Below are 25000 nucleotides of genomic sequence, written 5' to 3' on the forward strand. Positions count from 1 at the left end.
AAGTGCGCGAGTTCGATTGGGATTCAAGTAGGAAGGGAGCGTCTCAGCTTCCTCGGACCAAGACCATTCGACTTTGCACCCCGAAGACTACAACTGGTGAAATTTTAATTTTTGCCTTAACTTCCCCTTTAATACTTTACTTTACTATAGTACATGTAATACTACCGGTAGTCTTTAGTCTTTACAGTGAACAGTTTACTACTGTACGAGTACAATAGATGATATGCCAAATAAGCGCTCGAAAAGTTGAGAGGGCATGCGATTGATGCGCCCAGGCTTAGCTTGTCAAGTGCACGGGATGTGCAAAGTACACGGATTTTAGGCTTGTTGCGCGCTTACGCGATCAGGTGCTGCACGTGCATGAATGGAATGCATGCAGTTCCACTGTTACCGCATTTTAGCATTCCGTCGGAGAAAATTTTCGGATGGAGAAAAGGAACTCTGACACCTTTGTGCATAGTTTGCTTTCAATTTTTCATTTTGATACCCGGATATGGCAGCAAGAAAAAGTACACCAGCAATTGCTTCTCGTTTTGCGAGCCCACCTGTGGGCGAAACGATTGCTAGATGGACTTTTGCTCAGCTGAAACTTACGTGAGTGAGAGATACCGGTAGATGGAAAGCGAGATGATTAATTTTGTTGCAGAGGTAAGACCGAAAGATTTTATTTTATTCCCAACGCCCCAGAGCCTAGGACAGGGCACAATGATGGCAGTCGGCGCCGAGCAGCGAAAGGGCGATGAAAATCCGTTCCTCCTTCACTGGTCGCTACAGCAGCAAATACCTTGACACCATCTGCTTCGGGAACAGAAGAAGCTGCTTCTCCGGTGAAGAAAAAAACAGACGCAGAATTTCCCGCCGAGGCCTGGACCCATCGCTCGGATGATTAGCTATGTGGTGTTTCTGCTAGTGCTGTACTCCAGCATCTTCAGAATCGAGAAAGGTACCTAACGACACAGAAACCATTCGGGGATGAGTCCTTCTTCTCGCCATTCGTTTACAGTGTTGAGTGTTGCTTCCCAGAGCCAAATAATTCTGGACCGCAGAGATACTTTGTCAAGGCAAAGTGTTGGGCATCTCAAAAGAAGAAGGAGAGCTAAGTGTGTGCTACAGTGCTAAACTAGAGGAAAGCATGTACTGGAAGTGATGTCTGCATATTGCACTTGCACTGCAGCATTGCATGCTCCTTCCACCACATAGTCATTGTTGCATTGCTGCTGACCCTCAACTATTGTGAGATGAAAGGTCGATACCTGGCATATGCAACCTAGCAACAACAGCAATGGGGCCCAAGGGCCAAGGAACGTACTTATGAAAACTCCTTATCAACCACCTGGGCATACTGACACTGGCAACATTGATTTGCCTTTGTACTGGAAAATCCCGCCTTCCTTATACCACATCACAGAGAAGGTGCTCCTAACAGAAGCAATAGCAATAGAGCGCCGTACCCAACAGCAGATTGGCAGCGGCATATGGCATAGGCTGAGAAGCAAGACCCTGACTGCTTCGCGGTTTCACCTCATCCCTCACCCGAGTGAGATCAGCGTTTCTTCCGTCATTGCTCCAGGCAACCAGTTTCTCATGTGCTTTCGCTGGTAGTCAGGGCCAGCACAAATAGGAGTTGTTCTATTTGTATTGTATTTATTATTTTACTTGGGCAATCCCTGCAGACAATACGCCTTTTTACAGGGTGCTCGAGGTAAGTGGGTAAAACAAAGTTGAATGAAAAACCGAGGCTGCATACTACGCCATTACGTATTGCTAAGGAGGTTACGTACATTTAGAAGGTTGTTATAACATAACAGCCTTCTACGCAGCCTCTGCGGCATGACGAAGGAGGCTGCCTAGCAGCACCCCGATGGAAGAAAACTCCAGCTATCAGAGACCAGGTACCTGTATGTTTTGCAAAGAGAAGCCATGTCGTGAAGAAGCATTAGGTAGGGCTAAAGCGAGGGTGTACTATCCCCTGGTCAAGGCTTCCGTAGCCAGCGTAGGGTGAATATTTGACCTAAAAACAAAGGAAACTCTGCAAAGAGGGGGCTGTGGCGGCCATGCACACATTTATAAAACAAGGCAAAAAGAAGGCGAAATAATTATTATAAGGTTATAATGGATGGCGACTGGAATATTTTGTGGCGGTGACAAATGGTGGCTGCTGGGTAGCCAAATGTTATCTTGAGACTCCGCTGGAAGCGTAGAATGAGTGTGTTGTGCAAGGTTACTGATTATGATGCCTTGTCTTTGAATCTGGATACTAGAACTCCAAACATGCGACTGTTAGTCATTTCGCTCAATCTTGCTACTTTATTCTTGCAGTCACCCATTGCATTGAATACTGTCGAATGCTTCCTCCAGCGTAGGGACAGTATGCCTGGGATATCACTAGGTATGAGTCGTATGTCTTCAGGCAGCTCCTGTGCAGTAGCTCGCGACACGAGGTAGAGCGACGCCGGTTAGCATCAGCCGCTGTTGTCTTGGTGGACCAGATTGAAAACTCCAGATACAAAATGTTTTACCAGTCTTGCTCTGGCGATTTTCTCCCCTTGTACGTAATCTTCTGGCAAGAAATGGTCAGATCACACCACTGTAGTGTCACCTTTTTTTTACTCTCCTTCTCTTTCCTCCCTTCGAATAGCAACAGTCCATTTCCTTCCACAGTTCAGGATGATGGAAATTTATGGAAAAGACGAATACCATTTGCTGGGGCCGGGGAGTAACGCCGGTCACCAGTACATCCTGGAACACAGCAATGGTCGTGGTTGGTCGGCATCCGAAAACAAGACAGCGAAAAATCACTCCAGCCGCTATAAAGCAAGCAAAACTGTTTCTTCTATCCAGATTTACAGCTTTAATAATTTCAGTAATCTCAATGCCGAAGGAAGTGCTAAAACTAGTAACGGTGGAACTGCATGCATTCCATTCATGCACATGCAGCACCTGATCACATAAGCACGCGACAAGCCTAAAATCCGTGTACTTTGCACATCCCGTGCACTTGACAAGCTAAGCCTGGGAGCATCAATCGCATGCCCTCTCAACTTTTCGAGGGCTTATTTGGCATATCATCTATACAATCATGATGTAGTTGTGTGACTTCAACTGACTTGACGTTGTTTTGTTCATCGTCTGCTAGTACAGTACACTGACTGTACACCATGGTAGATCTACACCAGGTACACAGACACAGTCATATCTACCAGGGAGTCGTATCTGTACTTGACACTTGTACTGCAGTGCTGGCAACTGAAATCCGACCCCCTTGGCGGCGCGGCGGTGCGCCGCCAAGGGGATCGGATTTCAGTTGCCAGCACTGAGGTCTGTAGTACATGGTACATGACATTGTAGTGCCCGGCCTACGACTCCCTGGACTGGTCTACACTACACTACAGCTACAGTACATGTAGTCTACACGTACGTAGTCGCACAGTTCGGCGGCGCTGCAAAGTCCGGTGCCACGCGGCGCCAGGTAAGCGGCGGTAGGCGTAGTCGCTATGATTCGATCACACACTGACAAAGACATGCAGTAAACTCAGTTTAGCTGTTTACTGCACTACAAAGGTAGTAAGTAACTGTAGTTTACTGTATAGTGTATACCATGGTATACAGTACAGACTCAGTCATCACACAATGTCATGTTGTTGGTTGACAGCATGTAACAAGGACACCGTGTTCGGAAACAGTGACAACTAAAACAAGGTTTATAATGCGAAGGACTAAAGGGACGCTGGTCTAGGAGTGCGGCAGTTTTTGCACCATGGCAACCAGGAGTGCGCGCACGCGACAGCCACCAGCGCAAAGCGCTCCAGACTTGCGGCGGTAGAGCGAGTGAGACACTTCGCCGTGACCCAGTACGAGTGCAGTCTTGAGCTACAGCTACGGCCAGGCTAGGCCCGCGGCCAAGGGAAAAATATTTGCCGAACGTGTGTTCGAAGCGGTTCATGTTCACTTCTTTCGATGATTACTAGTATTATCAATATCATGATGTCTTTTTCAACTTCTAATAATTCTACCACTGTACCAGTGAATATTATCACTTCAATATTATTTATTAGTGCAGTAATTGCCAAGACAGAAGACTGCAGTACGAACTCGTACTCGTAGCAGCAGCAATGTCAAGAAGAGCAGGCAGCGTAGCAAAAGCAGTCACAACAACGCAGACGCAATAACATTTTCAGCAGCCGTTCATCTCAGAGGGGATGCAGCGCCAAACTGCGAGGGTGAGGTGGTAACTCTCACAACCAATGCCTCCGCAGGTAAGTACTAGTAAAGCCTCTTGTGCGGGAAAAATGAATTGCACATATCATCAAACAAATTCAAATTCAGTAAACTACTTTGAAGTACAAAAATCAATTTAAATGCATGAATCTTCACTAGTTTGAGGGAAAGAGACAAACGGGAAAAGTCTGAACAAAAAATTGACTGTCACCACCAGGACTCGAACCAGGGACCCTCGCTTGTAGCTAGCGATGCTCTAACCACTGAGCTATGGTGTAGTCGTCATCCCAGCAGAGACCGTTCAACATTTTCTTCAGACTTCGTAACTCACACTTCCTGTGAATCCACACAGGCGGGTGGGACGCAGCCCTCACTGTACCCACACACTTCACGTACACTCTAGCACGCGTGCAGCCTCAAGTCATAAAAATGCATGAATGTTAGTATTAAACACAAAAATAAAAAGTAAAAATCAATTGGAACACAAAAAAGAGACAAAAACCCTAGGTAAAAGAGCCCACAGAAACATTACCGTACTGGCAAAGAACGGCAGCTATTTACAAAGGCCCTATTCCTACGCCTGTATGATGCCCGGGACCCTCTGATACAGACAAGTACTATTATATAACCCTGTTCTTACTCGAACATGCCTCCGGATAGCACACGACTCGTTGTTTTAGAAGACTGTATTATAATGTTTTACTCTGACTCTGATCGAAATCATCTTGCAGTACAAAGGAAAGTTCTGCTTCTCTCGAAGCAGAAGCGGAGATTCAAAAAACATTCAAATCAAAAGATTGCGCGAAAGCAGTGTACGCGACTACGCGCATCAGACGTGAATACAACATGAGAAGTGAAAGCAGTGTACGCGACTACGCGCATCCAGACGTGAATACAACATGAGGAATGAAAGCAGTGTACGCGACTACGCGCATCAGACGTGAATACAACATGAGGAACGAATGCGTAGTAGTATGATAATGCACAACAGTACAACAAGCAGTGCTGATAGACACATAAAACGGAGTGGCTCTGCACCATTATCAGTGGGCTGGATATAGACTGTACAAACCCAATACTAGTACAATACTAGTATTAGATAAACCTTGTTATAGTTCACACATGTTGTTAGTTTGACAGCATGAAACAAGGCGGAGGACACAACACCCAGCTGGAGAAACTAAAGAAGTCAGTTACGACTGCCCTTGAAGCTGAGAAGTTGTGTGAGCTCAGTCTGTGCGAACGGTAGGTTCATTATCCAAACAAATGGCGAAATAAAAAGTTGCCAGAAGAATAACCTCTACAAATAACCACTTGTGTTATCCACACGTATCAACTACTTATCAGCATTTCAATGAATATTCTGATTCTGAAAACAATCGTTTCAATGCTCGACCTTATTATAATGATGATAAACTGAACACAATTCAAGAATACTATAACTCAACACATAAGAGATTGGAACTCAGACGGTGAGCCAAGAAAAAATTGTAACATGGAAAAATGTGGGCACAAGGCACTTTCATGCCGTGGAATGTCTCCGTGCTCCTTGTCAGTTTTGTGCTGGATTGTGCACGTCTGACTCTTCAAAATCTGGCTTAGTTGGTAGACTCAATCGCATAACTTGTGCCCACATTTGTCCATGTAACATAAGTGATATGAATGTTATCTAATCTGGCACTCAATGTGTGACATTTTGTGTGTTATCTTGCAATATCACGCGACTCAATATCACATCAGACTAATTATACCAAAGTTTCTCTGCAGGGACTGGGAGGATGGGAGTTGAAAAATCCACAGCTGATGCAAACCGGATTTTTAATGTATGATGTATATGTGTTTTTTTTCTGCACCCTACTAGGTTCATCGTTTAGCTACCCCACAGCTGAGTGCCATACTGGTCATGACGTAACTACAGAAACAGGAAAACTTGCCGGGGAGCTGAGCGAAAGTCAAGGTAAGAAACTAAGAATCACTCCGCGACATCTGAGGCTTCATGCAAACGGTGATAACGGCACACGCGCCATGACTTTGTTTTGTAGGCTCTGTTGAGAAGCGACACTCCAACGCGTTCACCTGTGACCACCACGGCACAATGTATAGCGCGACAAGGCTGGTGTGATATTCAGTACTGAGAACGTGACCGCGGTCCGAGCAACAAACAACACCTTTGTGCAGTTGACAAGACCCTTGTTCACCCTTGACCATTCCTGGAGCAATATAAATCTAAATCTGCAAAAAACAAACTCTCTCTACAGCTACTTGTTTTCTCCTGCAACCTTCTCCGGGACTGTGCTGCTTTTTAAAACGACTGTCATGTCCAGCAAAATCCAGCCTTATCATGCTCAACTAGGGTCAGGACCATACAGTTGTTGCCCACAGGGACAGTTGTCTGTGTACTGCTGCGGGGTACTGATGTTTTATTTGGCTGGATTTCATCAACAACGACTACTTTACCATTCAAATGGTTGGTTGTTACCTGTGATCTCTGTGTTCTCTTTGTAGAACTTTATACCTGTGCATGGCCATGATCCCATGTACAAACAGCCCCAGAGAGTACCCATGCGTGCTGGCAGCTTACTCATCTGGGACCAGCGTGTGGCGCACGGCAGTCGGCCCAACAACAGCACGCGAGCAAGGTACGTCAGAACACTGCTACGTATATGAGTATTCGTGTGCCTGTGTGTATGAGTGTGCGCTCGTGTGTGTGTGTCCGTATTTGTTTTAAAGTTTGATGCAGTGGTTTGTACTAGGTGCTTTCCCGCCTACTCAGTTCTCACCAACCAGACTGATATCTATGATAAAGCTCTGGTCTACGGTACATGAGTAGATGATGCTCTCCGGATATCTAGCAGCATCTAGACCCTCCTGGAATACGGAGAACTTAATTATGGGCTGCTTATCGCTATAGGCTACTGACATGTATTGTACTATGGTACTTGAAGTCTTGAATAGTAGTCGTTGGTGGGAAAGGATCATCCCTCTAGGCTATGTGTGGGTTCGTGTTATGACAAGTTCTTGTGGACCTACAATGTCCTCTGCAGGTATGTTCAATTTGTAAAGATGTTCCCATCCATCAACCTCCGCTCAGAACGAGCTAAGAATCGTGGACAGCTTATCAAGGACAAGGTATGTTGCGGGTGCTCCGCCGGCTGATGTGACCAGTAATGGATGTGTCTGTCCTGCTGCTAAGTATACGAGATCTCGTAGTCCTTAGGCTGTTTTGTTGTCCTGCTGCTGCCTAGCGGATCATGTGATTGTTCGCTTCCCTGTGTGTGCTCTGGGTACTGCCCCTCGCGTTGTTTCCTGTAGCTGTGTGCTTATTGTGCTGTTGTCTGTGTTCTTGTATTCACATGCCGGATTCCCTTGCATTCATGTATCCACATCATCCGGGTGACGTCACATGCCTATCATAGTGCCAGTGGTGTAACGATGTGCTAGTATTGTTTTCCTGTGTGATGACATTCCCCAAACTGTCTCCTGTCTCGCATGCGCACGTGTGATATGAGCATGCATGATTCGTGAGTCTTCAGTCAGCGAGTCTTGATACACACATGTAACACAGTGTTATCTCTGTGTTTACACGGTGTACTTGTAGGTTGAACTAGCTGGTGTCGACTTGACTGACCTGGGCAAGAAGCTGTTTGCCCTCAAGGCATGGGCATCCGCGCACACGAAGGTGCCCCGCGCCAAGGCTAAGAAAAAGACATAGACTACGTGTTCGCATGGCTCTTTGTACATTCACAGTTGAGTGCCTCGTTTTATGTGTGTATGTTTAAATCATGTACACCCTCTGATGGGAGTATGATAATGTAGTCATCTAGGACAGCTGGACTGTCCCTAGTGTTCCAAGTGCATACTGACGCTAACCTCCAATGTTATATCCAGCAAGTATCAGATCTGCACTATCGCACATAGAACTGGTGTATATTTCTTTACTGTGTTGACTCACTACCCTACTAGCCACAGTCATATTTATATCAACAATAACGTGGGCACCGCATTATTTTTTGTTTAGGAGCTGTCGGTATGCCGGTAGCATGGGTCACGCTAGTGCAAAATAGGCTAGACTACATGCAGCCAAGAACCAGGCACTATTCCATCCAAGAAATAGTGGGAGTAGCTATCCTGATGCCTTGCAACATGTCCAAACCACTTCAACTTGATGCTTGGTAACGAGAGAGCTTGGAAGCTCAGGGCCCTACGCTATGCTTTTTTGCCTTGATGACCGAGACAAAAAAAAGCATAGGGATGTCATAAATTCTTATAAGTTTCTACTTTTTGTTTTTAGACATATTAAACCTGGGATTCGAACCCGCACTATCGCCCTGCATGCATCCCCCGATACACTTCGCATACATACTAATTCTTCCAAGTTGCTTCACGTTATGATCTTGTATTTGAAAGCCCTATTGGAATATGCATTGTGGCCAGCCGTTTTTGATTGTACGGTACGGTCGGGATAGGTACGGTCGAGGGTAATACGACACCGTCTACCGCCTTGATGACGGCAAAAAAAATTTTGGATGTTATAAATTTTTCAATTCTCCTATTTTTTTCGGGCATTACCTGGGATTCGAACCCGCACTATCGCCCTACATGCATTCCCCCATACACTTCGCATTCATACTCATTCTTCCAAGTTGCTTCACGTTATGATCTTGCGGTTGAAAGCCCTATTTGAATATTGCGGCCAGCTGTGTTTGATGGTACGGTACGGGACAGGTACGGGATAGCGCCAGGCGTGACACAAACACACAAACACTAAATTAAAGCTGTGTGGACCCTGGCTAGCGCCAGACGTTACTGAAGTAACGTCTTCTGCATAGCTACGGGAATAAAACTAATTATGGACCTTGCTTAAGTATTTTTTTAAATAGTTCAATACTCGTAAAATGAGTGCCAATGGGCAAATGTCCGGTGCTGCACTGAGAACGCATGAGTGGTGACATCTCATACTGCAATAGGGACTACTTGTATCACGACTAAACAACTTGGTCGTGTTGCTTGATTGCTGCGTCCATCAACTCAATGCACACGTCGGTGGCTTGCTGCGCCAAGCGGCTGACTGCGTGGAAGTTGAGGAAGCCATGGGATATTCCGTCGAATGGGTGTAGTGTCACATCCTTGCCGAGTGCGTGCAGACGACGCGCCATGACGATGGAATCATCCAAGAGGGGGTCAAATGAACTTGGCTGAAAGGTACAACAGAACGGATGGAGAGAGAGAGTGTGAGAGAGAGAGAGAGTGTGTGTGTGTGTGAGAGAGAGAGAGAGAGAGAGAGAGAGAGAGAGAGAGAGAGAGAGAGAGAGAGAGAGAGAGAGAGAGAGAGAGAGAGAGAGAGAGAGAGAGAGAGAGAGACATGCACACACACGCACACACACACACACACACCTGTACTTGTACTTGTTGCTCACTGCCAAAACTGGTCACGTGGGTCTCCCCGGGAGAGGGGAGAGAGACTCTAAAGGAATCTTGGAAAGATGACTCAATTGGTTATTGAACCGCCCAACGGCCGACACCCCCTGAAATCCCCAAAACTCTGGGTGGACTTGAAAACGATCCCACTTATGGGCTCACCACACCTCAGTAAGTGGGTGTGGACAAGGTGCAGAAAAAGGATTGACGGCATCAGGGTATCCGTCCTGGGATCCAACTGCAGTTACCCCTGCCCCCAGTGGAGGTAATACTTGCTACTAGTGCGGGTGGCTAAATCAGGCTGGATCTGAATTAGACATCACTAGCACCATCGATTACACAAGAGTTAATCTAGCCAGAAGCAGTCCATGGTTAACAGGTATGTATACTTCAAATAGAAAGTATATGAACCCTGGAACCAACAAAGGTGGCAAGTACAACATTACACCTTCAAGCAGCCGAGCCCGTTGGCAACATACCCAACACAGGCATAAGTGTACCCACCAACTGAACTAGCTGGCACACACACACACACACACACACACAGAGTAAGAGATGACCCATAGCACGAAGAAATCTATCGGCAAAGAAACATAGCTTTCTTACTTGAACACCCACAAAGGAGCACAATAATGTAGCATTTTGAAATGTTCTTGTACTCAAAGATACCGATAAGAAGTACGGCTGAGCCTCAGGCAACTCTTCCACTAGACAGCAGGGGTCCTTCTCCAATGGAGGTCGCTGTCATGGAAGTTCTATCAGCTCATACTGCACACTACTCTCTGTGGAAGGGGTGCTAGTAACCCACCTTCCCATTCCTAGCAGGGTCCAGCACATACATGTAGATGATCTATAATTATGTGCTTACCAAGGTGCTCTGTGTACACTTCACATGACTGACTATTAGAGAGAGGTTAAGCTGCACGTTATTTCTGACGTGATGCGCAATATCACGTCAAATTAGGCGTAAACCTCCAAATTTCGACGTGAGCTGCAGGTCACTTGCGTTGTTTTCCAACGCGCGAGCTGAACTTTCGTGTCACGTAAAGCTTAACCTCTCAATTAACACCCCTTCCCAGACACGCAATATGTCTCAGGCACAATCGATTTTCTATGGAACTCACATGGCCAGCTACTCATTACACACAGACTAGCTGCTCCGGACATCGCTACTCAATACACACAGACTGCTCCTTGCATTGATCAGTATTAAAGGCTTGAAAATGCTAACAGTACAGTCAGACCTCGCTTAACCGCACACATCCGTTTTCCACAAAAATATCCGGATAGGCGAGGGAACTGGATAACCGAACACCGGTTACATTGGATGCATCACGTATGCTGTAAATCTGTAGCCAGCTATTTTCTTCCGGGTCGCGAGGGATCCGGATAAGCGAGATCTGACTGTACATCACACCCAGACCCAGAGCTACAGGCCAGGGCCTGTCACAACATTGCTGACCTCTGACTCTGTGGCTCCAGCAGATCCTGTGAAGTACGTACATGTGCATGACTGTACTTCAGAATTAGGTTGTTTACATGCTCATCATGTCACATGTAGAGACTACACAGAAGACTCTCTACTCTAGGTCTCCTTTTTGGTGAAACACACTTCCAACATTGCACATGTTGTAAGGTTGCCTGACTTAGTTACATGTACATGACTATTGCATCTAGTCACAATTCACACACCTACGTGTGGTATAGCAGTGCTTGGGTTTTCCGGGGCATCGGAAAGGTTCCTTCTCGAAAGAGTATTGGACAGGGGTGTATTTGCGGACAGTTCCTGATCAATAGGCCAGTTTGTCAATACGATAAGTACGGAATTAGCACTCCTCAGCTACTGGTATGTGAATACATAGCTCATACCGTACTGCCATGTGTGCTATAGTGGCTTACCAGCAATGCAACCGATGGTAAGCTGTGCAGCATCTCATCACTGGCCAGCAGTGGAGAGAGGTAGGCCGGCGAAGCATTCAGGATGGTGGCATGACGTTGGTGGATGCCCGACTGCAGCTGTGACAGGTGACCGGTGTTCGGGTGATACTCTGGCGTGCTGGACAGGACAAGAGAAGAACACCATGAACTGGTACTCACAGAGCAATCAGCATTGCGGAGTACATCCACAGCATAGCCTAGCAGCGCGAGCACAGAGAGACTGAGAGAGTGGATTCCGATGACTTTAAGGAGACTATAGCAAGGGCAAAGGCAAGTCACACGGTCCACGTCCACCAAACACCTGCCTCTAGTCACAGAGCTCTCTGTCCTCATCCATCACCAACGTTGCATCAGATAAAGAAAGCAGGACAAAGGAAGCGACGCAGTTTTGTTTCAATTCCAGGTGATGAAAATCAAAGCTCGAGGTGATGAAAATCAAAGCTTGAGGTGATGTGCACACAGCTACCCAGAAAGTGACAAAACCATACAATGCTGCTCAATGAAATCCGGTTGTGCACAGCATACACAGCTACCCAGAAAGTGACAAAATCACAGCTAACCAGAAAGTGACAAAGTCACAGCAAAGCACTTTAAAGTACAGTGCTGCTCAATGAAATCCGGTCGCGTGAGTCAAGTTTGCGCCTTGCACCATTTCGCAGCCCAATGTTCGCAGGTCTAGGGCAACGCCCAGCACGTACGTGAGTGACTCGACTGGATTTCATTGAGCAGCACTGTAGGTTCTTTCACATTGCATAAGCACAAGACATGAAGTGTGAAAGTTGATTGTCGATGTGCTAAGAACGTGACTTGGTGTAGTTTCACCGTAGTACACGTGGACACACACACACACGCACGCAGAGGGAGACTGCAGCCTACAGCCAATTCCGGCCCATATTGTGCGAACAGCTCTCACATTGGGTGCACTGAGCAACCTCCCAGAGAAGGTGCCTACGTTGGCGTGGACAAAGTAATGTAACGCCTATCATTGTCACTACGTCGCATACAGTCAAACTTCAGTAGAACGTATGAGGGAGTAGTAAAACGCTGGTATTTACGTACTCCCTGAGCGTACCTCTAGGGGACATCCACCTCAGTGATTCACAGGTGAGGTACTTCACACCTGAGGTCTGGGAAAGGATACGCAGGGTCGTCGAAACAGCACTCCACACCCGATGAAAGGAGAAAAGGGTGTTAGACCCTGGGTATTTAATGTTGAAGTTTAACTTTTATTTCATGCCACCTTGCTTGTCACACACCAATATCGCAACCACGTTAGCTATAATTTTACAAGTTACTGTCTCCACGCCGACTGTTCACATTACAAGGTAAGGGTATATATTATTGTGAAATGGGCAATCCTATTTGCACCGAAGGAATTTTTACTGGAGTGACAGTCTATGCACCTCTTATCAGCTGTCACTATCCAAAGATGCCAACGTTTGCCAATTCTAATTTGCTAATCCCAGGAATGCACTATACAGTGAAATTTCCAAGGAAAAGAAGAACTGGTATCTCACCTGCCACTCCCCGGTACGCATTCAAACATGCCCGCAGCGTTCCAATGGGTAACAGCGGATCCATTACGCTTAGGCAGCGTGCCGGTGACAGATCCAGTGAGATTTTCAGAGCAGGGTACGCGCCCAGCACCAGACATGGCTTCGGAAGCTGGTACTGCGCAGCGAGGAATGCCACTCCGAAGACAAAGTTACCTCCGGCCGAGTCGCCGGCCAGGATGACTTTCTCGGCAGTGGTGCCCAGGCTGGTGGCGTTCCTCAGCACCCAGGCGTACGCGTAGAAACAGTCGTTGACGGCACGTGGGTACGGGTGCTCGGGGGCCGTCATGTAGTCAACGGACACCACGGGAACGTTGAGCTGGTTGGCCCAGTGGCTTAGATAGCTCTGCATGAACAATACACCGCAAGGAAGACACATGCATAGGGTATACTAATATTATGTACAGTGATGCTCAATGAAATCCGGTCACGCGAGTCAAGTTTGCGCCTTGCACCATTTCGCAGCCCAGTGTTCGCAGGTCTAGGGCTGCGCAACGCCCGGCACGTACTTGAGTGACGCGACTGGATGTCATGGAGCAGTACTGTACTATTGTATATGGGGCCAAATGAAAACCTGGTGCACATCCGTGTTACACACATGGTACAGTATCTTGTTTTATTGGCTACGGCAGCGGAGAAATGGATGGAGCATGGTGGCAGCAAAGCACACCCATTTGTTTCCAATGACCTAGCACATGTGACTGTGACGTTTGCGCCAGAAACCCTCCACCATGGAAGTGAATGATGACTGCCTTAGAAGGCTCAGAGCTGGCACTCTGCAGCAAAAAGAGAGTGTTGAGCATGGTACAGAACAAATCGTCAACGTCAACCGCACATGACATGCTAACACCTTTGTTTGTTTGTTTTGAAACTCGGATGTTTTTTTCTTCTTTTTTTTCTCTACAAAATCCACATTATCTCCAGACACTGGGGTGAATAATGGAGTGTGCATGTGGTGGTGGGGCTCAGCCGACCAGAGGTCTCGGCTTTATAGCTCCATGGACGCACCAAAGGGGGATCGAGTAGGAGTATCCAAAAGACCACGGACAGCTATTGTACTCTACGGTCGCAGAGCACACATACAAATGCCACCTTACTTCTCACAGTGACTTACATGAAGGCCGAGGCACCGTCCATAGAAGCTTCTCCGCTCCATACTCTCAGCAGTGTCCAGAAAGTCGTCCGGAAACTGAGTATGATCAACGATCAGGTCGCCAGTCTTGTCCATGCCACTTGCACGACAGCGTAGATGACTTTAAAAAGCTGCGCGTGATCCCTGAGCAGCTCTGAATGTTCTTCAAGTGCTGACACAGCCTGTGCGAAATCTCTCTTAGTATTCGATGACGTAAGCAGTGACTTGATGATGTCATCAAGCGCCAATGTACACGTGGAGAATATGGATACACTAGATCGCAGTCCGTTGCTGGCTACACCCGGGTAAGCATTGTAACGGGAACATTGCTGCAGCAAGTAAGGGATGGTGCTGAGCAACGACCCGATCGCAGCGCACAGCATATGACAAGCGGAAGCCAATCGGGACCTCTGCTCCGGGCTCAGTGCTCCGCCACCGTTGCTGCGCTGTTCCTGCTGGAGACGCTGCACTTGCGCTAGCAGCCCTTGCAACGCTGCGGTTGTGACACGCGGTGGAGCGGAATAGTGACGCGCTGCACTGCGTGACGCGGGGCATTGCCAGTGATGGTGTGTCACCAGCGACGCAGTGTACTCGCCACGACCTGTGTCCGCTACACTCACCAAGTTCCTGGTACTGACAACAGCTACTGAGCAGGGAGCACCGGTATGCTGTTTCACCACACGGTGCAGCTGGGCAATACGCCGAACTGATACAGCGGGAGCGAGAAAGCAGCCGCTGTGAAGCAACGACAGGTCGAGTGGCGTTACGTGCTACTGTTGATGCCGCCATAACAACAAGCTAGGCAATAAGAGTCCCTTGCCAGGGCAGGCAGTCCAATTGGTTTCAAAGGTCAGGCAAAATCACAAGTCCTGCGGAGCACGTACACGAACACATGTTCAAAGCGCATGCAAGGCAATTGCAAGCGCATACACACACAAAACAGTTGTGCACGGCACATTCAAAGTACACACTGCTCACACATGAAGACACATAAGCACATATGCGCGCGCACGCGCGCACACACACACACCGACACACAAGCAAACAGAGAGACAGACACACACACAGATGAGACCCTGACCAAACACATGTACTAGTAAAAGACCGCATGCACAATGTCAATGTGATGCACACCTCCAAGACGGAATGGGCGCTTTCAATAGTACACATACTACTTCTGGTGCTTTGAAGATCCAGAAAACCCCAGTGTAACACCGGCTTTAGCCTACAGGTTTGTACACACTGTGGGTGACATTGCATACAAGTAGATCATCACATCTAGTACGATTGTTCTTCCACTTCAAGAATCGTCCCTTCGTTTCACAGCACAGAATAGCTGTCTCTCAGCTGGTAATCAGCAGGGACATTCTCTACTTGCGAAGACTGAGTGATTGCCAGCACTCGCCCTTTCCTTCCACAAGCGATGTATAGAATAATAATATCACTGTTCGAGTATTTTTCTTTCAAATCTGAGACCATTGACAGGATCGGAAGGAGAGCTCTACTGCAAGCCAGAAGTCAGGCTGGCGTCAGCCTGTCGTGAAAAGTAACGAATTCAAACCGCTCCTCCACAAAATCATTACAGTTAGCAAAGAAGCTAGTTCCAACCAATCCAAGTAGAGTGACTTTCAGGAACTATAAATCCAACGTCTTGTTCATTCAAAGACAGTGCTTTTTTCGCTTCTGCACTGTCTTTGACTTTTGAGTTACGAGATGTATGCGCTCAGCCGCTCACCTGGGTCACCATGGTCACGGCTAGGCCTCCGCGGAATATGCTCGTATTTTTACCGATAATTCCTTTGAGCATTGCTCAAAATTACGTCCGATAATTCCCGTAATTCCACCAATAATTCTCACAATAATGCTTTTTTCTTCCCTTTTTTGCAGATACCGTACCGCTTACGGGTTTTTTTGCCACTTGTACGGGCAAAAAAATCACGGTTCGCGTGAAACTCGGCTGGAAGCTTTTTTTTCTTTCTCTTTTGAAATACCGGGCGATCAACTCATTCAGGATCACAAGCTTTTTGGTACAAATCAGGGTGTTAAAATGGAAAAAAATTGAAAAAAGGGGGGCATTGCTCAAATTTTACCGATTATTCCACAAAAATTGCCAATAATTCCTGTTTTAAAAATCACACCGATAATTCCCGAAATTATGCCGGCATATTCCGCGGAGGCCTAGTCACGGCGAAGTGTCGTCGCTCTCCCTGCTCTCCGGATCTCCGCAGCCTACTAGTACACAACGCTTTGCGCTGGTGGCTGTCGTGTGCGCGCACTCCTGGTTGCCATGGTGCAAAAACTGCCGCACTCCTAGACCAGCGTCCCTTTAGTCCTTCGCGTTTATAATCTAGCGAAGGACTAAAGGGACCGTCACTTAATTTTTGCCGACTACCCGCCAAAAAAATCTTTTCGTTTCACGTGTCAGACACGTCCGCGAGCGCGTACGATCGACTCGCGCGCGCCCGCGCTACCTTTCACGTCAGGCAGCACTAATCAGTCTAATGCCTAATGCCCAGGCAGCTGACTTTATTTTCGGAGAAACACTACTCATTGTAGTAAAAAGTAACAATGAATAGCGATATCATCTAGGAAGGATCGCTACCCTAACGCGAAGGAAAGGCCTTGCGCGGCTGCTCTACGAAGTGTTGAAGAAAGACTCATCAAAGTTTAATAGTTGGTGGACGAACAACTCGCTGGCGCCGGAAAACTTGGCCCCCAACGATGGTATTTGGTGAATCATCAAGCATAATGTCTTGTAGCAGTGTTCACCGAGGAAGGAGAACGCTCTAGTCGCTGCTGTTGTCCGTTTCATCCACGTTGGGCGTTAGCTGCACCGCGCCTATTGTGTTTTAGTATTCCATGGACACACATTAGCATTCAGAGCGATTGTGGAGCCACAATTTACTTTACACAGCGTTGTATTGTCCACGAGCGCAAACTTCATTATCAGCAGTAACTGTTACTCTTCATCCTACATGTAGACTTGGAGTATACACGGCCTTGTCACGACAGCGACAGCTCTACAGAGTGTTCAAGTGAGAAACATTAATTTCTATTGTTGGTGGACGAATAAATGGCTGGTTCCGAAAAAACGCGGCCTGCACCGATGGTGTTTGGTGGATCATCAAACAGGGTGACCAGCAGTGTTCACCGAGGAAGGAGAATGCACTCGCCACCACTCCGATTCATCCAAGTGGGCGTTAGCTGCGCCGCGCCTATTGTGTTTTAGTATTCCATGGACGCACACTAGCGTTCTCAGCGATTGTGGAGCCACAACATATCTTCATGCGGCGTTGCACTGTCCAAGAGCAGAAACGTCAGCAGTGACCCATCATCATACATGTAGGTTTGGAGTATACACACCATGCGCCAATGGGCCTTGGCACAACAGCGGCAGCTCTACGAAGTGTTCAAGTGAGAAACATTTGTTTCGACTTTTGGTGGACGAACAAATCGTCGGTGCCGAAAAACGTGGCCTGCGCCGATGGTGTTTGAACCATTGAGGGCTCCGGAAGCAGCAGCTGAGCCAGATCAGCCAGTCTTGCCAACTCTCAGTTGCCGGACTCCGTGCTGCAGCTAGCAGCACTGGCACCAGCCGGAAACAACAGCGGCAGCTCTATGGAGTGTTCAAGTGAGAAACATTTGTTTCGACTTTTGGTGGACGAACAAATCGTCGGTGCCGAAAAACGTGGCCTGCGCTGATGGTGCTTGAAACATCAAGCATGGTATGTGGTGACTGTCAGTGTTGATCGAGGAACTTGGAAGGAGAACACTTAGGCCGTCGACCGTTCATCCATTTCGTTAGCTGCACCAAGTATATTGTGTCCTTGTATTCCATGGGCACACAATCATGAAGCATGGCGTCTGAGCTGTGTTCACAGAGCGGGGAGATGCTCTTGCTGCTATCTTATCCGTCCTGTGTATTCCCAAGTGCCGAAGGCTCACAACGATGGTGTTGGACAAGTCAGATAAAATAGAGTCAACGTAAGTACGCATGTGTACTCTTACTGACTGAAACATAAGTGGGGTGTAAGAGCTAATTCAAATGGTGTCGTGACATTCTCATGTACGAGGTTAGTGTGTAGTACTTGTTACGTACTGAATTCTGTGACTTTGTTTTGTCTCCATATACTGCATGCATTCACGTTTCACAGTTATCAGTTTGACCCTGAGTTCATGTCTGTTATCCCGTGTCTCCTCTACTTATTTTTGTTTCCACACGGTTCATGGTGTAGCGCTGCACGTGTTCCGTTAGTTAGAACTTCAGCATAAATCGCAACTACTTGTACTTTCAGACATGTCACGTGATTGTTGCCAGGGTTTGAGCCAATCAGAGCGTTTACAGGCAGGGCCTGAACCCCTGATCATGCCTTGCCTGCCAGCTCTACTACGATATTACATGTCACGTACCCGCGCGCGCGCACGGTTCTCCTGCGCTTGGGCTTGCTTTCCCTTGGTAGTTGGAAGTCAGTGGCTGTTAGTACTCTTAGATTATGTACAGAAAGTGGTGGACATCACGCAACTGCATTGTAAATTAAAGGGTGGTTGTCAACTGACAACCGCATAATTTTTCGACATAGTTAATAAAAGAATTTTCTTCTAAAGAGTGAAAAGCAACTAAATAGAGCGGTTGTCGGTTGACAACCCCCCCCCCCTTTTATTTAGATTATGTATCTGAAGTAAACACAACGTAGAAATATCACAATTGTCTCTTGTGTATTATATCCGTCTGATGTCACCAGATCGTCACACGGTGCTGTGACCAAGATACGGATCATGCCGAACGCTGATTCAACTGGACGAATCGCGAGGCTTTTCAGATGCAGGGACACAATGGAAACTGAATGACTTCAGAACAGCACTGAAGCGTTATGTTATCATGCAAGACGCCTTTCTGCGCCGCACAAACACAGGCGGTACTACAGCAGAAGATGTCACTCACTATTCTGCAGGTGCACTGGTGACAGGCGCATGCAAGTTCACCAGAAGGAAGCGGTCTGATGGTAACTGGAATGCCAGCAGTATGAGAGGGTGTGCATTCTGCGGCGGATCTCACCTGGACAAGAGCTGCGCGAAATACACAACAGTAGCACAGCGGAAAGAATAACTGATTGAACAGAAGCGTTGCTTTGTGTGTTTGCGCACAGGGCACCGGTCAACTCAGTGCAAGGCCACCCGCAAGTGTAATGTGTGTTCTCGCATGGGTCACCAATCAGAGTCACCATCATGTCACGATCTGCCCTGAATCTCAACAGAAATCTGACAGCAGTACCAACATAGTAGCTGACCAGCCTGTGGCTGACGAGGTACCAGCATCTAGCGCAACAGCAGCTAGTGCAGCATCAACCAGTATCGCCATTGACCGTAAGATAGTCAGTCGTCTTGATCGGTGCAGATTTCCTCTGGGAGTCTCAGTTGACGTGGAGCACCAGAGGACTTCCGCCAGGACTACAGTTTCTGCCTACCACAGTCGGTTTTGTGGTGACTGGCCGAACACGTCACTCCAAACACTCACCTACGCCGATGAGCAGCCATGCCAGCTATCGTTTCTCTAACTGATGCAACTTCCGACTCCTGCACCATCCCAGATCTGTGGGACCTAGACTGTGTTGACATCCAGGATTCAGGCAATCTTACTAACAACGACCTAGCCATTAGGCAATTCATCATTGTTCTACGACTTTGCCTGCCACCAATCGTCATGACCTGCGATACTGAGAAGGCCATTTTACAAATCAGTGCCAACCCAGCATACAGAGTTGCGACACGATTTCTGTGGTTCGCCAACTCCGACAGTCCATCAGTCACCCCATCCAGCCTGTTCACGCTCATAAGCAGTCCATTTCTGCTTGGCGCGTCTATACAGCATCATTTGGCACAGCAAGATGACAAAACAGCTAGCAGTGGCTGTTGGTGAGAACATTTTCTGCTGTGCCATTGGAGTGTGCACGATACACGAACCCTGCTCTTTTGTTGGCACCGCCTATGTAACTTACTGCATAGGGTGCAAGGTGACCGTTGTCGGTTTACATGTACTCCAGTTATTACACCGTGCATGCACTGAGTCTGTGCTGCACTGTGCATCCATAGGTGTTCGTTTGCGGTAGCGCAAGGTGACACGCAAGGTTGATGGATTGTTTTGTCCGCTGCTATTCGAAGCTCTCGGAAGCGTTAGCTCTGTTCCCCTGTTCCTCCCTGCGCGGAGTCTGTAGTTCTGGCTTGCAGTTGCTGTTACATGCATGTTGGCAGTTGCATGTGTGTTTGGTTTTCAGTTGTCTTTATTTGTTTTGTGTGGACGACAGTTCAATATTCTAGCAGTTGTTGCACTTCCTACTTCTGAAGTACATTCCGTAGTTATCTGCGGTTGGTGTTTGAGAGAGCAAACTGTGTTCTTCTCCAGAGTGGAGTAAACCATTCGCTTGTGTCTGAGGAAAACCCTGTGTGTTGACGAAGAGGTTGACTTGGCTGTAGAGTGAAAGTACCACATGGTCACATGGTCCACAAAATCTTAGAACTACTTGTAACTTAGGGTCTTCTGGCGTATGGTATAATTATATGAGCAGCATGAGAGTGAAGTAAAAGACTATTAGCTCAAACATTCAGTCTTTCAGGAGTAGGTGTTTCATCACGGAATAGGTTCTGCAGTTCACTTACACACTGCAACAATGGACCAGCAGTGTCCAGCATACAATAGAGTCATGTGAATATGTACCGTATGCATACTCACAGCTGCAAGGCCAGCGCCCCGTGGCTGCTTGACTTCTCAATCGATATAAATATTCACAACAGTAAGACTCTGTGATCAATCAGAGCTGTGCTTCGAAGTAGTCACAAATGCCCCATGATCAGTCACAAAACAAAACTTGGCAACCAGTCACAGCTTCCACGGTGCCCCAAGACCAGTCACCAGAAATGACCGTAGTAAATCTGCAGGGAGTTTCATAATCTGTTCATTGCAGAGTCCACTATGCTATGATTCAAGAGGGGGGTAGCGTTCCTGCGGATGCGGAAAACTTGGCTGGAGCCCGAGTGTCACGTGAACCCTGATTTTTAGACTTATTATTTGTTTTACGATGAGCCTATTATACGCGATACAGGCTCAGAACACACTTTTCGTCTAGTTGGCATATCAGGGATATAGGGCGGAGCAGCCCATATCCCCAATTATGACACGCGAGTAATAGTGAAATACGATTGGCGTATTGTGCTGGACTGACTGCGGTAATGTAAAGCTAAAATAAAGCAGTCAGTTTGCCCTTAGCATGGCCTTGTCATGAGGGTGCCACATCCGTGGAAAGGCAACATGCCGGCTAATCTCCCTGAGAAGTTGAGTGGTTATCAGCAGGCGATAACGCTGTGTCGATGATGACCTGTTGATGCCCGACAGGAGCCTTGCGAGGAGAGTCATTGGGCCCGACGGGTAGGTAAAGCCAACTTCCACATGAAGTTTGCGGATGGCCGACATGTAGACATGGACAGATCGGGGCTGAAAAGTTCTGAACAACTCGCCAGCAAAATAACACATAAAGTAAAAAGTCATCACCTGGCAATGGATTCCAGTCATGCCCTTGACAGAACTGGAAGTAACGGGTATCGGCGGAAAAATATTTCCGGCTGGTGCCAGTGCTGCTAGCTGCAGCACGGAGTCCGGCAACTGAGAGTTGGCAAGACTGGCTGATCTGGCTCAGCTGCTGCTTCCGGAGCCCTCAATGGTTCAAACACCATCGGCGCAGGCCACGTTTTTCGGCACCGACGATTTGTTCGTCCACCAAAAGTCGAAACAAATGTTTCTCACTTGAACACTTCGTAGAGCTGCCGCTGTTGTGCCAAGGCCCATTGGCGCATGGTGTGTATACTCCAAACCTACATGTATGATGATGGGTCACTGCTGACGTTTCTGCTCTTGGACAGTGCAACGCCGCATGAAGATATGTTGTGGCTCCACAATCGCTGAGAACGCTAGTGTGCGTCCATGGAATACTAAAACACAATAGGCGCGGCGCAGCTAACGCCCACTTGGATGAATCGGAGTGGTGGCGAGTGCATTCTCCTTCCTCGGTGAACACTGCTGGTCACCCTGTTTGATGATCCACCAAACACCATCGGTGCAGGCCGCGTTTTTTCGGAACCAGCCATTTATTCGTCCACCAACAATAGAAATTAATGTTTCTCACTTGAACACTCTGTAGAGCTGTCGCTGTCGTGACAAGGCCGTGTATACTCCAAGTCTACATGTAGGATGAAGAGTAACAGTTACTGCTGATAATGAAGTTTGCGCTCGTGGACAATACAACGCTGTGTAAAGTAAATTGTGGCTCCACAATCGCTCTGAATGCTAATGTGTGTCCATGGAATACTAAAACACAATAGGCGCGGTGCAGCTAACGCCCAACGTGGATGAAACGGACAACAGCAGCGACTAGAGCGTTCTCCTTCCTCGGTGAACACTGCTACAAGACATTATGCTTGATGATTCACCAAATACCATCGTTGGGGGCCAAGTTTTCCGGCGCCAGCGAGTTGTTCGTCCACCAACTATTAAACTTTGATGAGTCTTTCTTCAACACTTCGTAGAGCAGCCGCGCAAGGCCTTTCCTTCGCGTTAGGGTAGCGATCCTTCCTAGATGATATCGCTATTCATTGTTACTTTTTACTACAATGAGTAGTGTTTCTCCGAAAATAAAGTCAGCTGCCTGGGCATTAGGCATTAGACTGATTAGTGCTGCCTAGGCCTAGCGCCTAGCGCCTGGACTTGGAAAAAAATTGATTTTGCAAGTCTTCAATCATGTTTGCATGTACGCGCTATCCAGCCATGTGGCGTGAACGTGAAAGGTAGCGCGGGCGCGCGCGAGTCGATCGTACGCGCTCGCGGACGTGTCTGACACGTGAAACGAAAAGATTTTTTTGGCGGGTAGTCGGCAAAAATTAAGTGACGGTCCCTTTAGTCCTTCGCTATAATCTACCCGGACTATGTGTACAGTCATGTACATGTAGTGCGGAAACAGTAGATTTACTATAAAGTACTGTAGTCTGTAGTGTAGAAACGAATGTTTCTTCAGAATTCCCAAACTCTTTCAAGTGCAAGAAACGAATGTGTTATTAGGGAGGTTTAGTCCCACGTAATCCGTGGGTACTTTACGTGGGTGTACCACGTGATACTCAGTGACCCACGTACAGACGTTTTCTGATTCACGACATGCCGTGTATGGAGGCTCACCCACGTTCCGCCAGAACGTGGGTGAAAATTAGAATGGAGCGCATTGTGCAAGCTGTGAGGGTGCTCAGCTGAAGAAGTTTCCGAAGCACGAAATCAAAATATTCGATGAGCTTCTTAGGCCCGGGTAGCTTCGTCTTTGACCAGGTTTGGGCCTTTCGCTTTATGCTTTTGTTTGTTCCGTGTGACTAAACACAACATTGCAACGTGGGTGCCCTTCATCCACTTTACGTGGATCACCCACGTACGCGTTTCCGTTACGTGGGAACTAAACCTCCCTATTATACGGAGGATTAGCAAGACGAAATTCGCGTTCGCGTTCGCAAACATTTTCGCGAACTGGATTGCGAACTTTCGCATTTTTCGTTCGGAAAAGTAGTCGGAACAGGAATCGCGGATTACACTTCGGAGGCTCCGGCTACGAATGTGACCTGGTGACAGTGTGACAGTGTGTTAGGCCTCAAATCTTCGCTTTTCAAATAATTCACAGCGATTTAAAGAGAAAAATTTACACAAACTCCAACCTCGTCCCCTTGATATTCCCGCCCTTTCCCTCGCTCCTTTGGCCTTTTTCTTCGCTTCAAATTGTTGCAGTTGCAGATTTATTTCTCTTTGGACGTAGCCGTATAGCCTACATACGTGTTGATTGCAGAGCCATGTCATCCGTTAGTGACCTCCCCAGTCAGGGGACGGCTGGTTCTGCGCGTCCCACGCAGCACGACCCGCTTGTGGCAAATCGTGGAGCTGCAGAGATCCAGAGTGGGAATGCTGTGCCCGAGAGGCCACCACAGCCCACTCAGCGTGATTTGCTTTCTGCCGCATCCCCCACTGTCTGCGGAAGTGGTGGGGTGCCGGCTATGCCCATGCCGCATGGAGGTTACCCGGCCTATGGGTCGTTTTATCTACCACCGCACGGGCTAGCTCCGACTGGAGAGCATCCGTTTTCGGCTGCACAGCGGGCTGTAGGGCTCTGTGTTTCCGCCGAGAACGAAGCACTGCCTGGCCCAGGGACTGAGGTCCTGGAGTCCAGCGGTGATGCAGCCAATACCGGTAGTAATATCGGAGAGCCTGCAGCCAAGCGAGCGGCCAGAGCTCTGGACTTCGCACCGGCCACTGCGGTGGCGAGTCGCAAATTCCTTTTCAACGCCCCTGAGGCGGTGACGAGTTATGTTGAGAAGTATTTTCGGTCTCCGCTCTCTGACGAGCAGCGGAAGGCCATGCACGAGGACCATCCACGGCCTGACACGGCAGCAGCCTATGTGCCCAAGGTGGATGATACAGTGTTGCGCTGGGCTGGTTCCCGTTTCCCCAAGACATCCGACTCGCAGTGGGCGGCTGTTCAACGTGATGTGGCATCGCTCTCTGGTCCGGTTGCATGTATGCTCTCCGCCCTGGTCGAGGCAGAGGAAGGTGTTCCGGCAGTGGAGGAACTCTCCGTACCATCGGCGGAAGTCAAGGACGTGCTCCAGCGCACACTTGTCCTGGTCGGAGACCTGATGGCTTCGATCAATGGCATCCGCCGCCAGT

The 25000-nt window shown here is 47.9% G+C and overlaps 2 protein-coding genes and 1 long non-coding RNA gene across 3 annotated transcripts; 2 read left to right on the plus strand and 1 right to left on the minus strand.

The window, feature by feature from the left end:
* Positions 1-4046: 4046 nt before the first annotated feature.
* Positions 4047-8919, plus strand: LOC135804927 (putative phytanoyl-CoA dioxygenase). Its single transcript, XM_065318905.1, has 5 exons — positions 4047-4256; positions 6080-6175; positions 6724-6857; positions 7263-7347; positions 7817-8919. The coding sequence occupies exons 3-5, from the start codon at positions 6754-6756 to the stop codon at positions 7928-7930; spliced, it is 303 nt and encodes a 100-aa protein (XP_065174977.1). The 5' UTR covers positions 4047-4256; positions 6080-6175; positions 6724-6753; the 3' UTR covers positions 7931-8919.
* A 164-nt stretch (positions 8920-9083) lies between these two features.
* LOC135804925 (hormone-sensitive lipase-like) lies at positions 9084-15926 on the minus strand. The gene is made up of 4 exons (XM_065318904.1): positions 14242-15926; positions 13092-13473; positions 11536-11692; positions 9084-9413 (listed from the first exon to the last, which is right to left on the minus strand). The coding sequence occupies exons 1-3, from the start codon at positions 14353-14355 to the stop codon at positions 11613-11615; spliced, it is 576 nt and encodes a 191-aa protein (XP_065174976.1). The 5' UTR covers positions 14356-15926; the 3' UTR covers positions 9084-9413; positions 11536-11612.
* A 1940-nt stretch (positions 15927-17866) lies between these two features.
* On the plus strand, positions 17867-21051 carry LOC135804928 (uncharacterized). Its single transcript, XR_010551097.1, has 2 exons — positions 17867-18243; positions 19002-21051. It is a non-coding gene; the product is annotated as an uncharacterized LOC135804928 (long non-coding RNA).
* Positions 21052-25000: the final 3949 nt, after the last annotated feature.

The sequence above is a fragment of the Sycon ciliatum genome, chromosome 1, assembly GCF_964019385.1.
Source record: "Sycon ciliatum chromosome 1, ocSycCili1.1, whole genome shotgun sequence".
NCBI classification, from domain to species: Eukaryota; Metazoa; Porifera; class Calcarea; order Leucosolenida; family Sycettidae; genus Sycon; species Sycon ciliatum.

What these genes read in the sequence shown, in the direction of transcription:
- LOC135804927 (XM_065318905.1), top strand. Translation starts at nt 6,754, where the DNA reads ATGTACAAACAGCCCCAGAGAGTACCCATGCGTGCTGGCAGCTTACTC. An exon ending in AACAACAGCACGCGAGCAAG is followed by an intron (nt 6,858 to 7,262) that starts GTACGTCAGAAC and finishes TGTCCTCTGCAG; the next exon opens with GTATGTTCAATTTGTAAAGA. An exon ending in GACAGCTTATCAAGGACAAG is followed by an intron (nt 7,348 to 7,816) that starts GTATGTTGCGGG and finishes GTGTACTTGTAG; the next exon opens with GTTGAACTAGCTGGTGTCGA.
- LOC135804925 (XM_065318904.1), bottom strand. Translation starts at nt 14,355, where the DNA reads ATGGACAAGACTGGCGACCTGATCGTTGATCATACTCAGTTTCCGGAC. An exon ending in GACGGTGCCTCGGCCTTCAT is followed by an intron (nt 13,474 to 14,241) that starts GTAAGTCACTGT and finishes TTGTTCATGCAG; the next exon opens with AGCTATCTAAGCCACTGGGC. An exon ending in TGCGTACCGGGGAGTGGCAG is followed by an intron (nt 11,693 to 13,091) that starts GTGAGATACCAG and finishes TGTCCTGTCCAG; the next exon opens with CACGCCAGAGTATCACCCGA.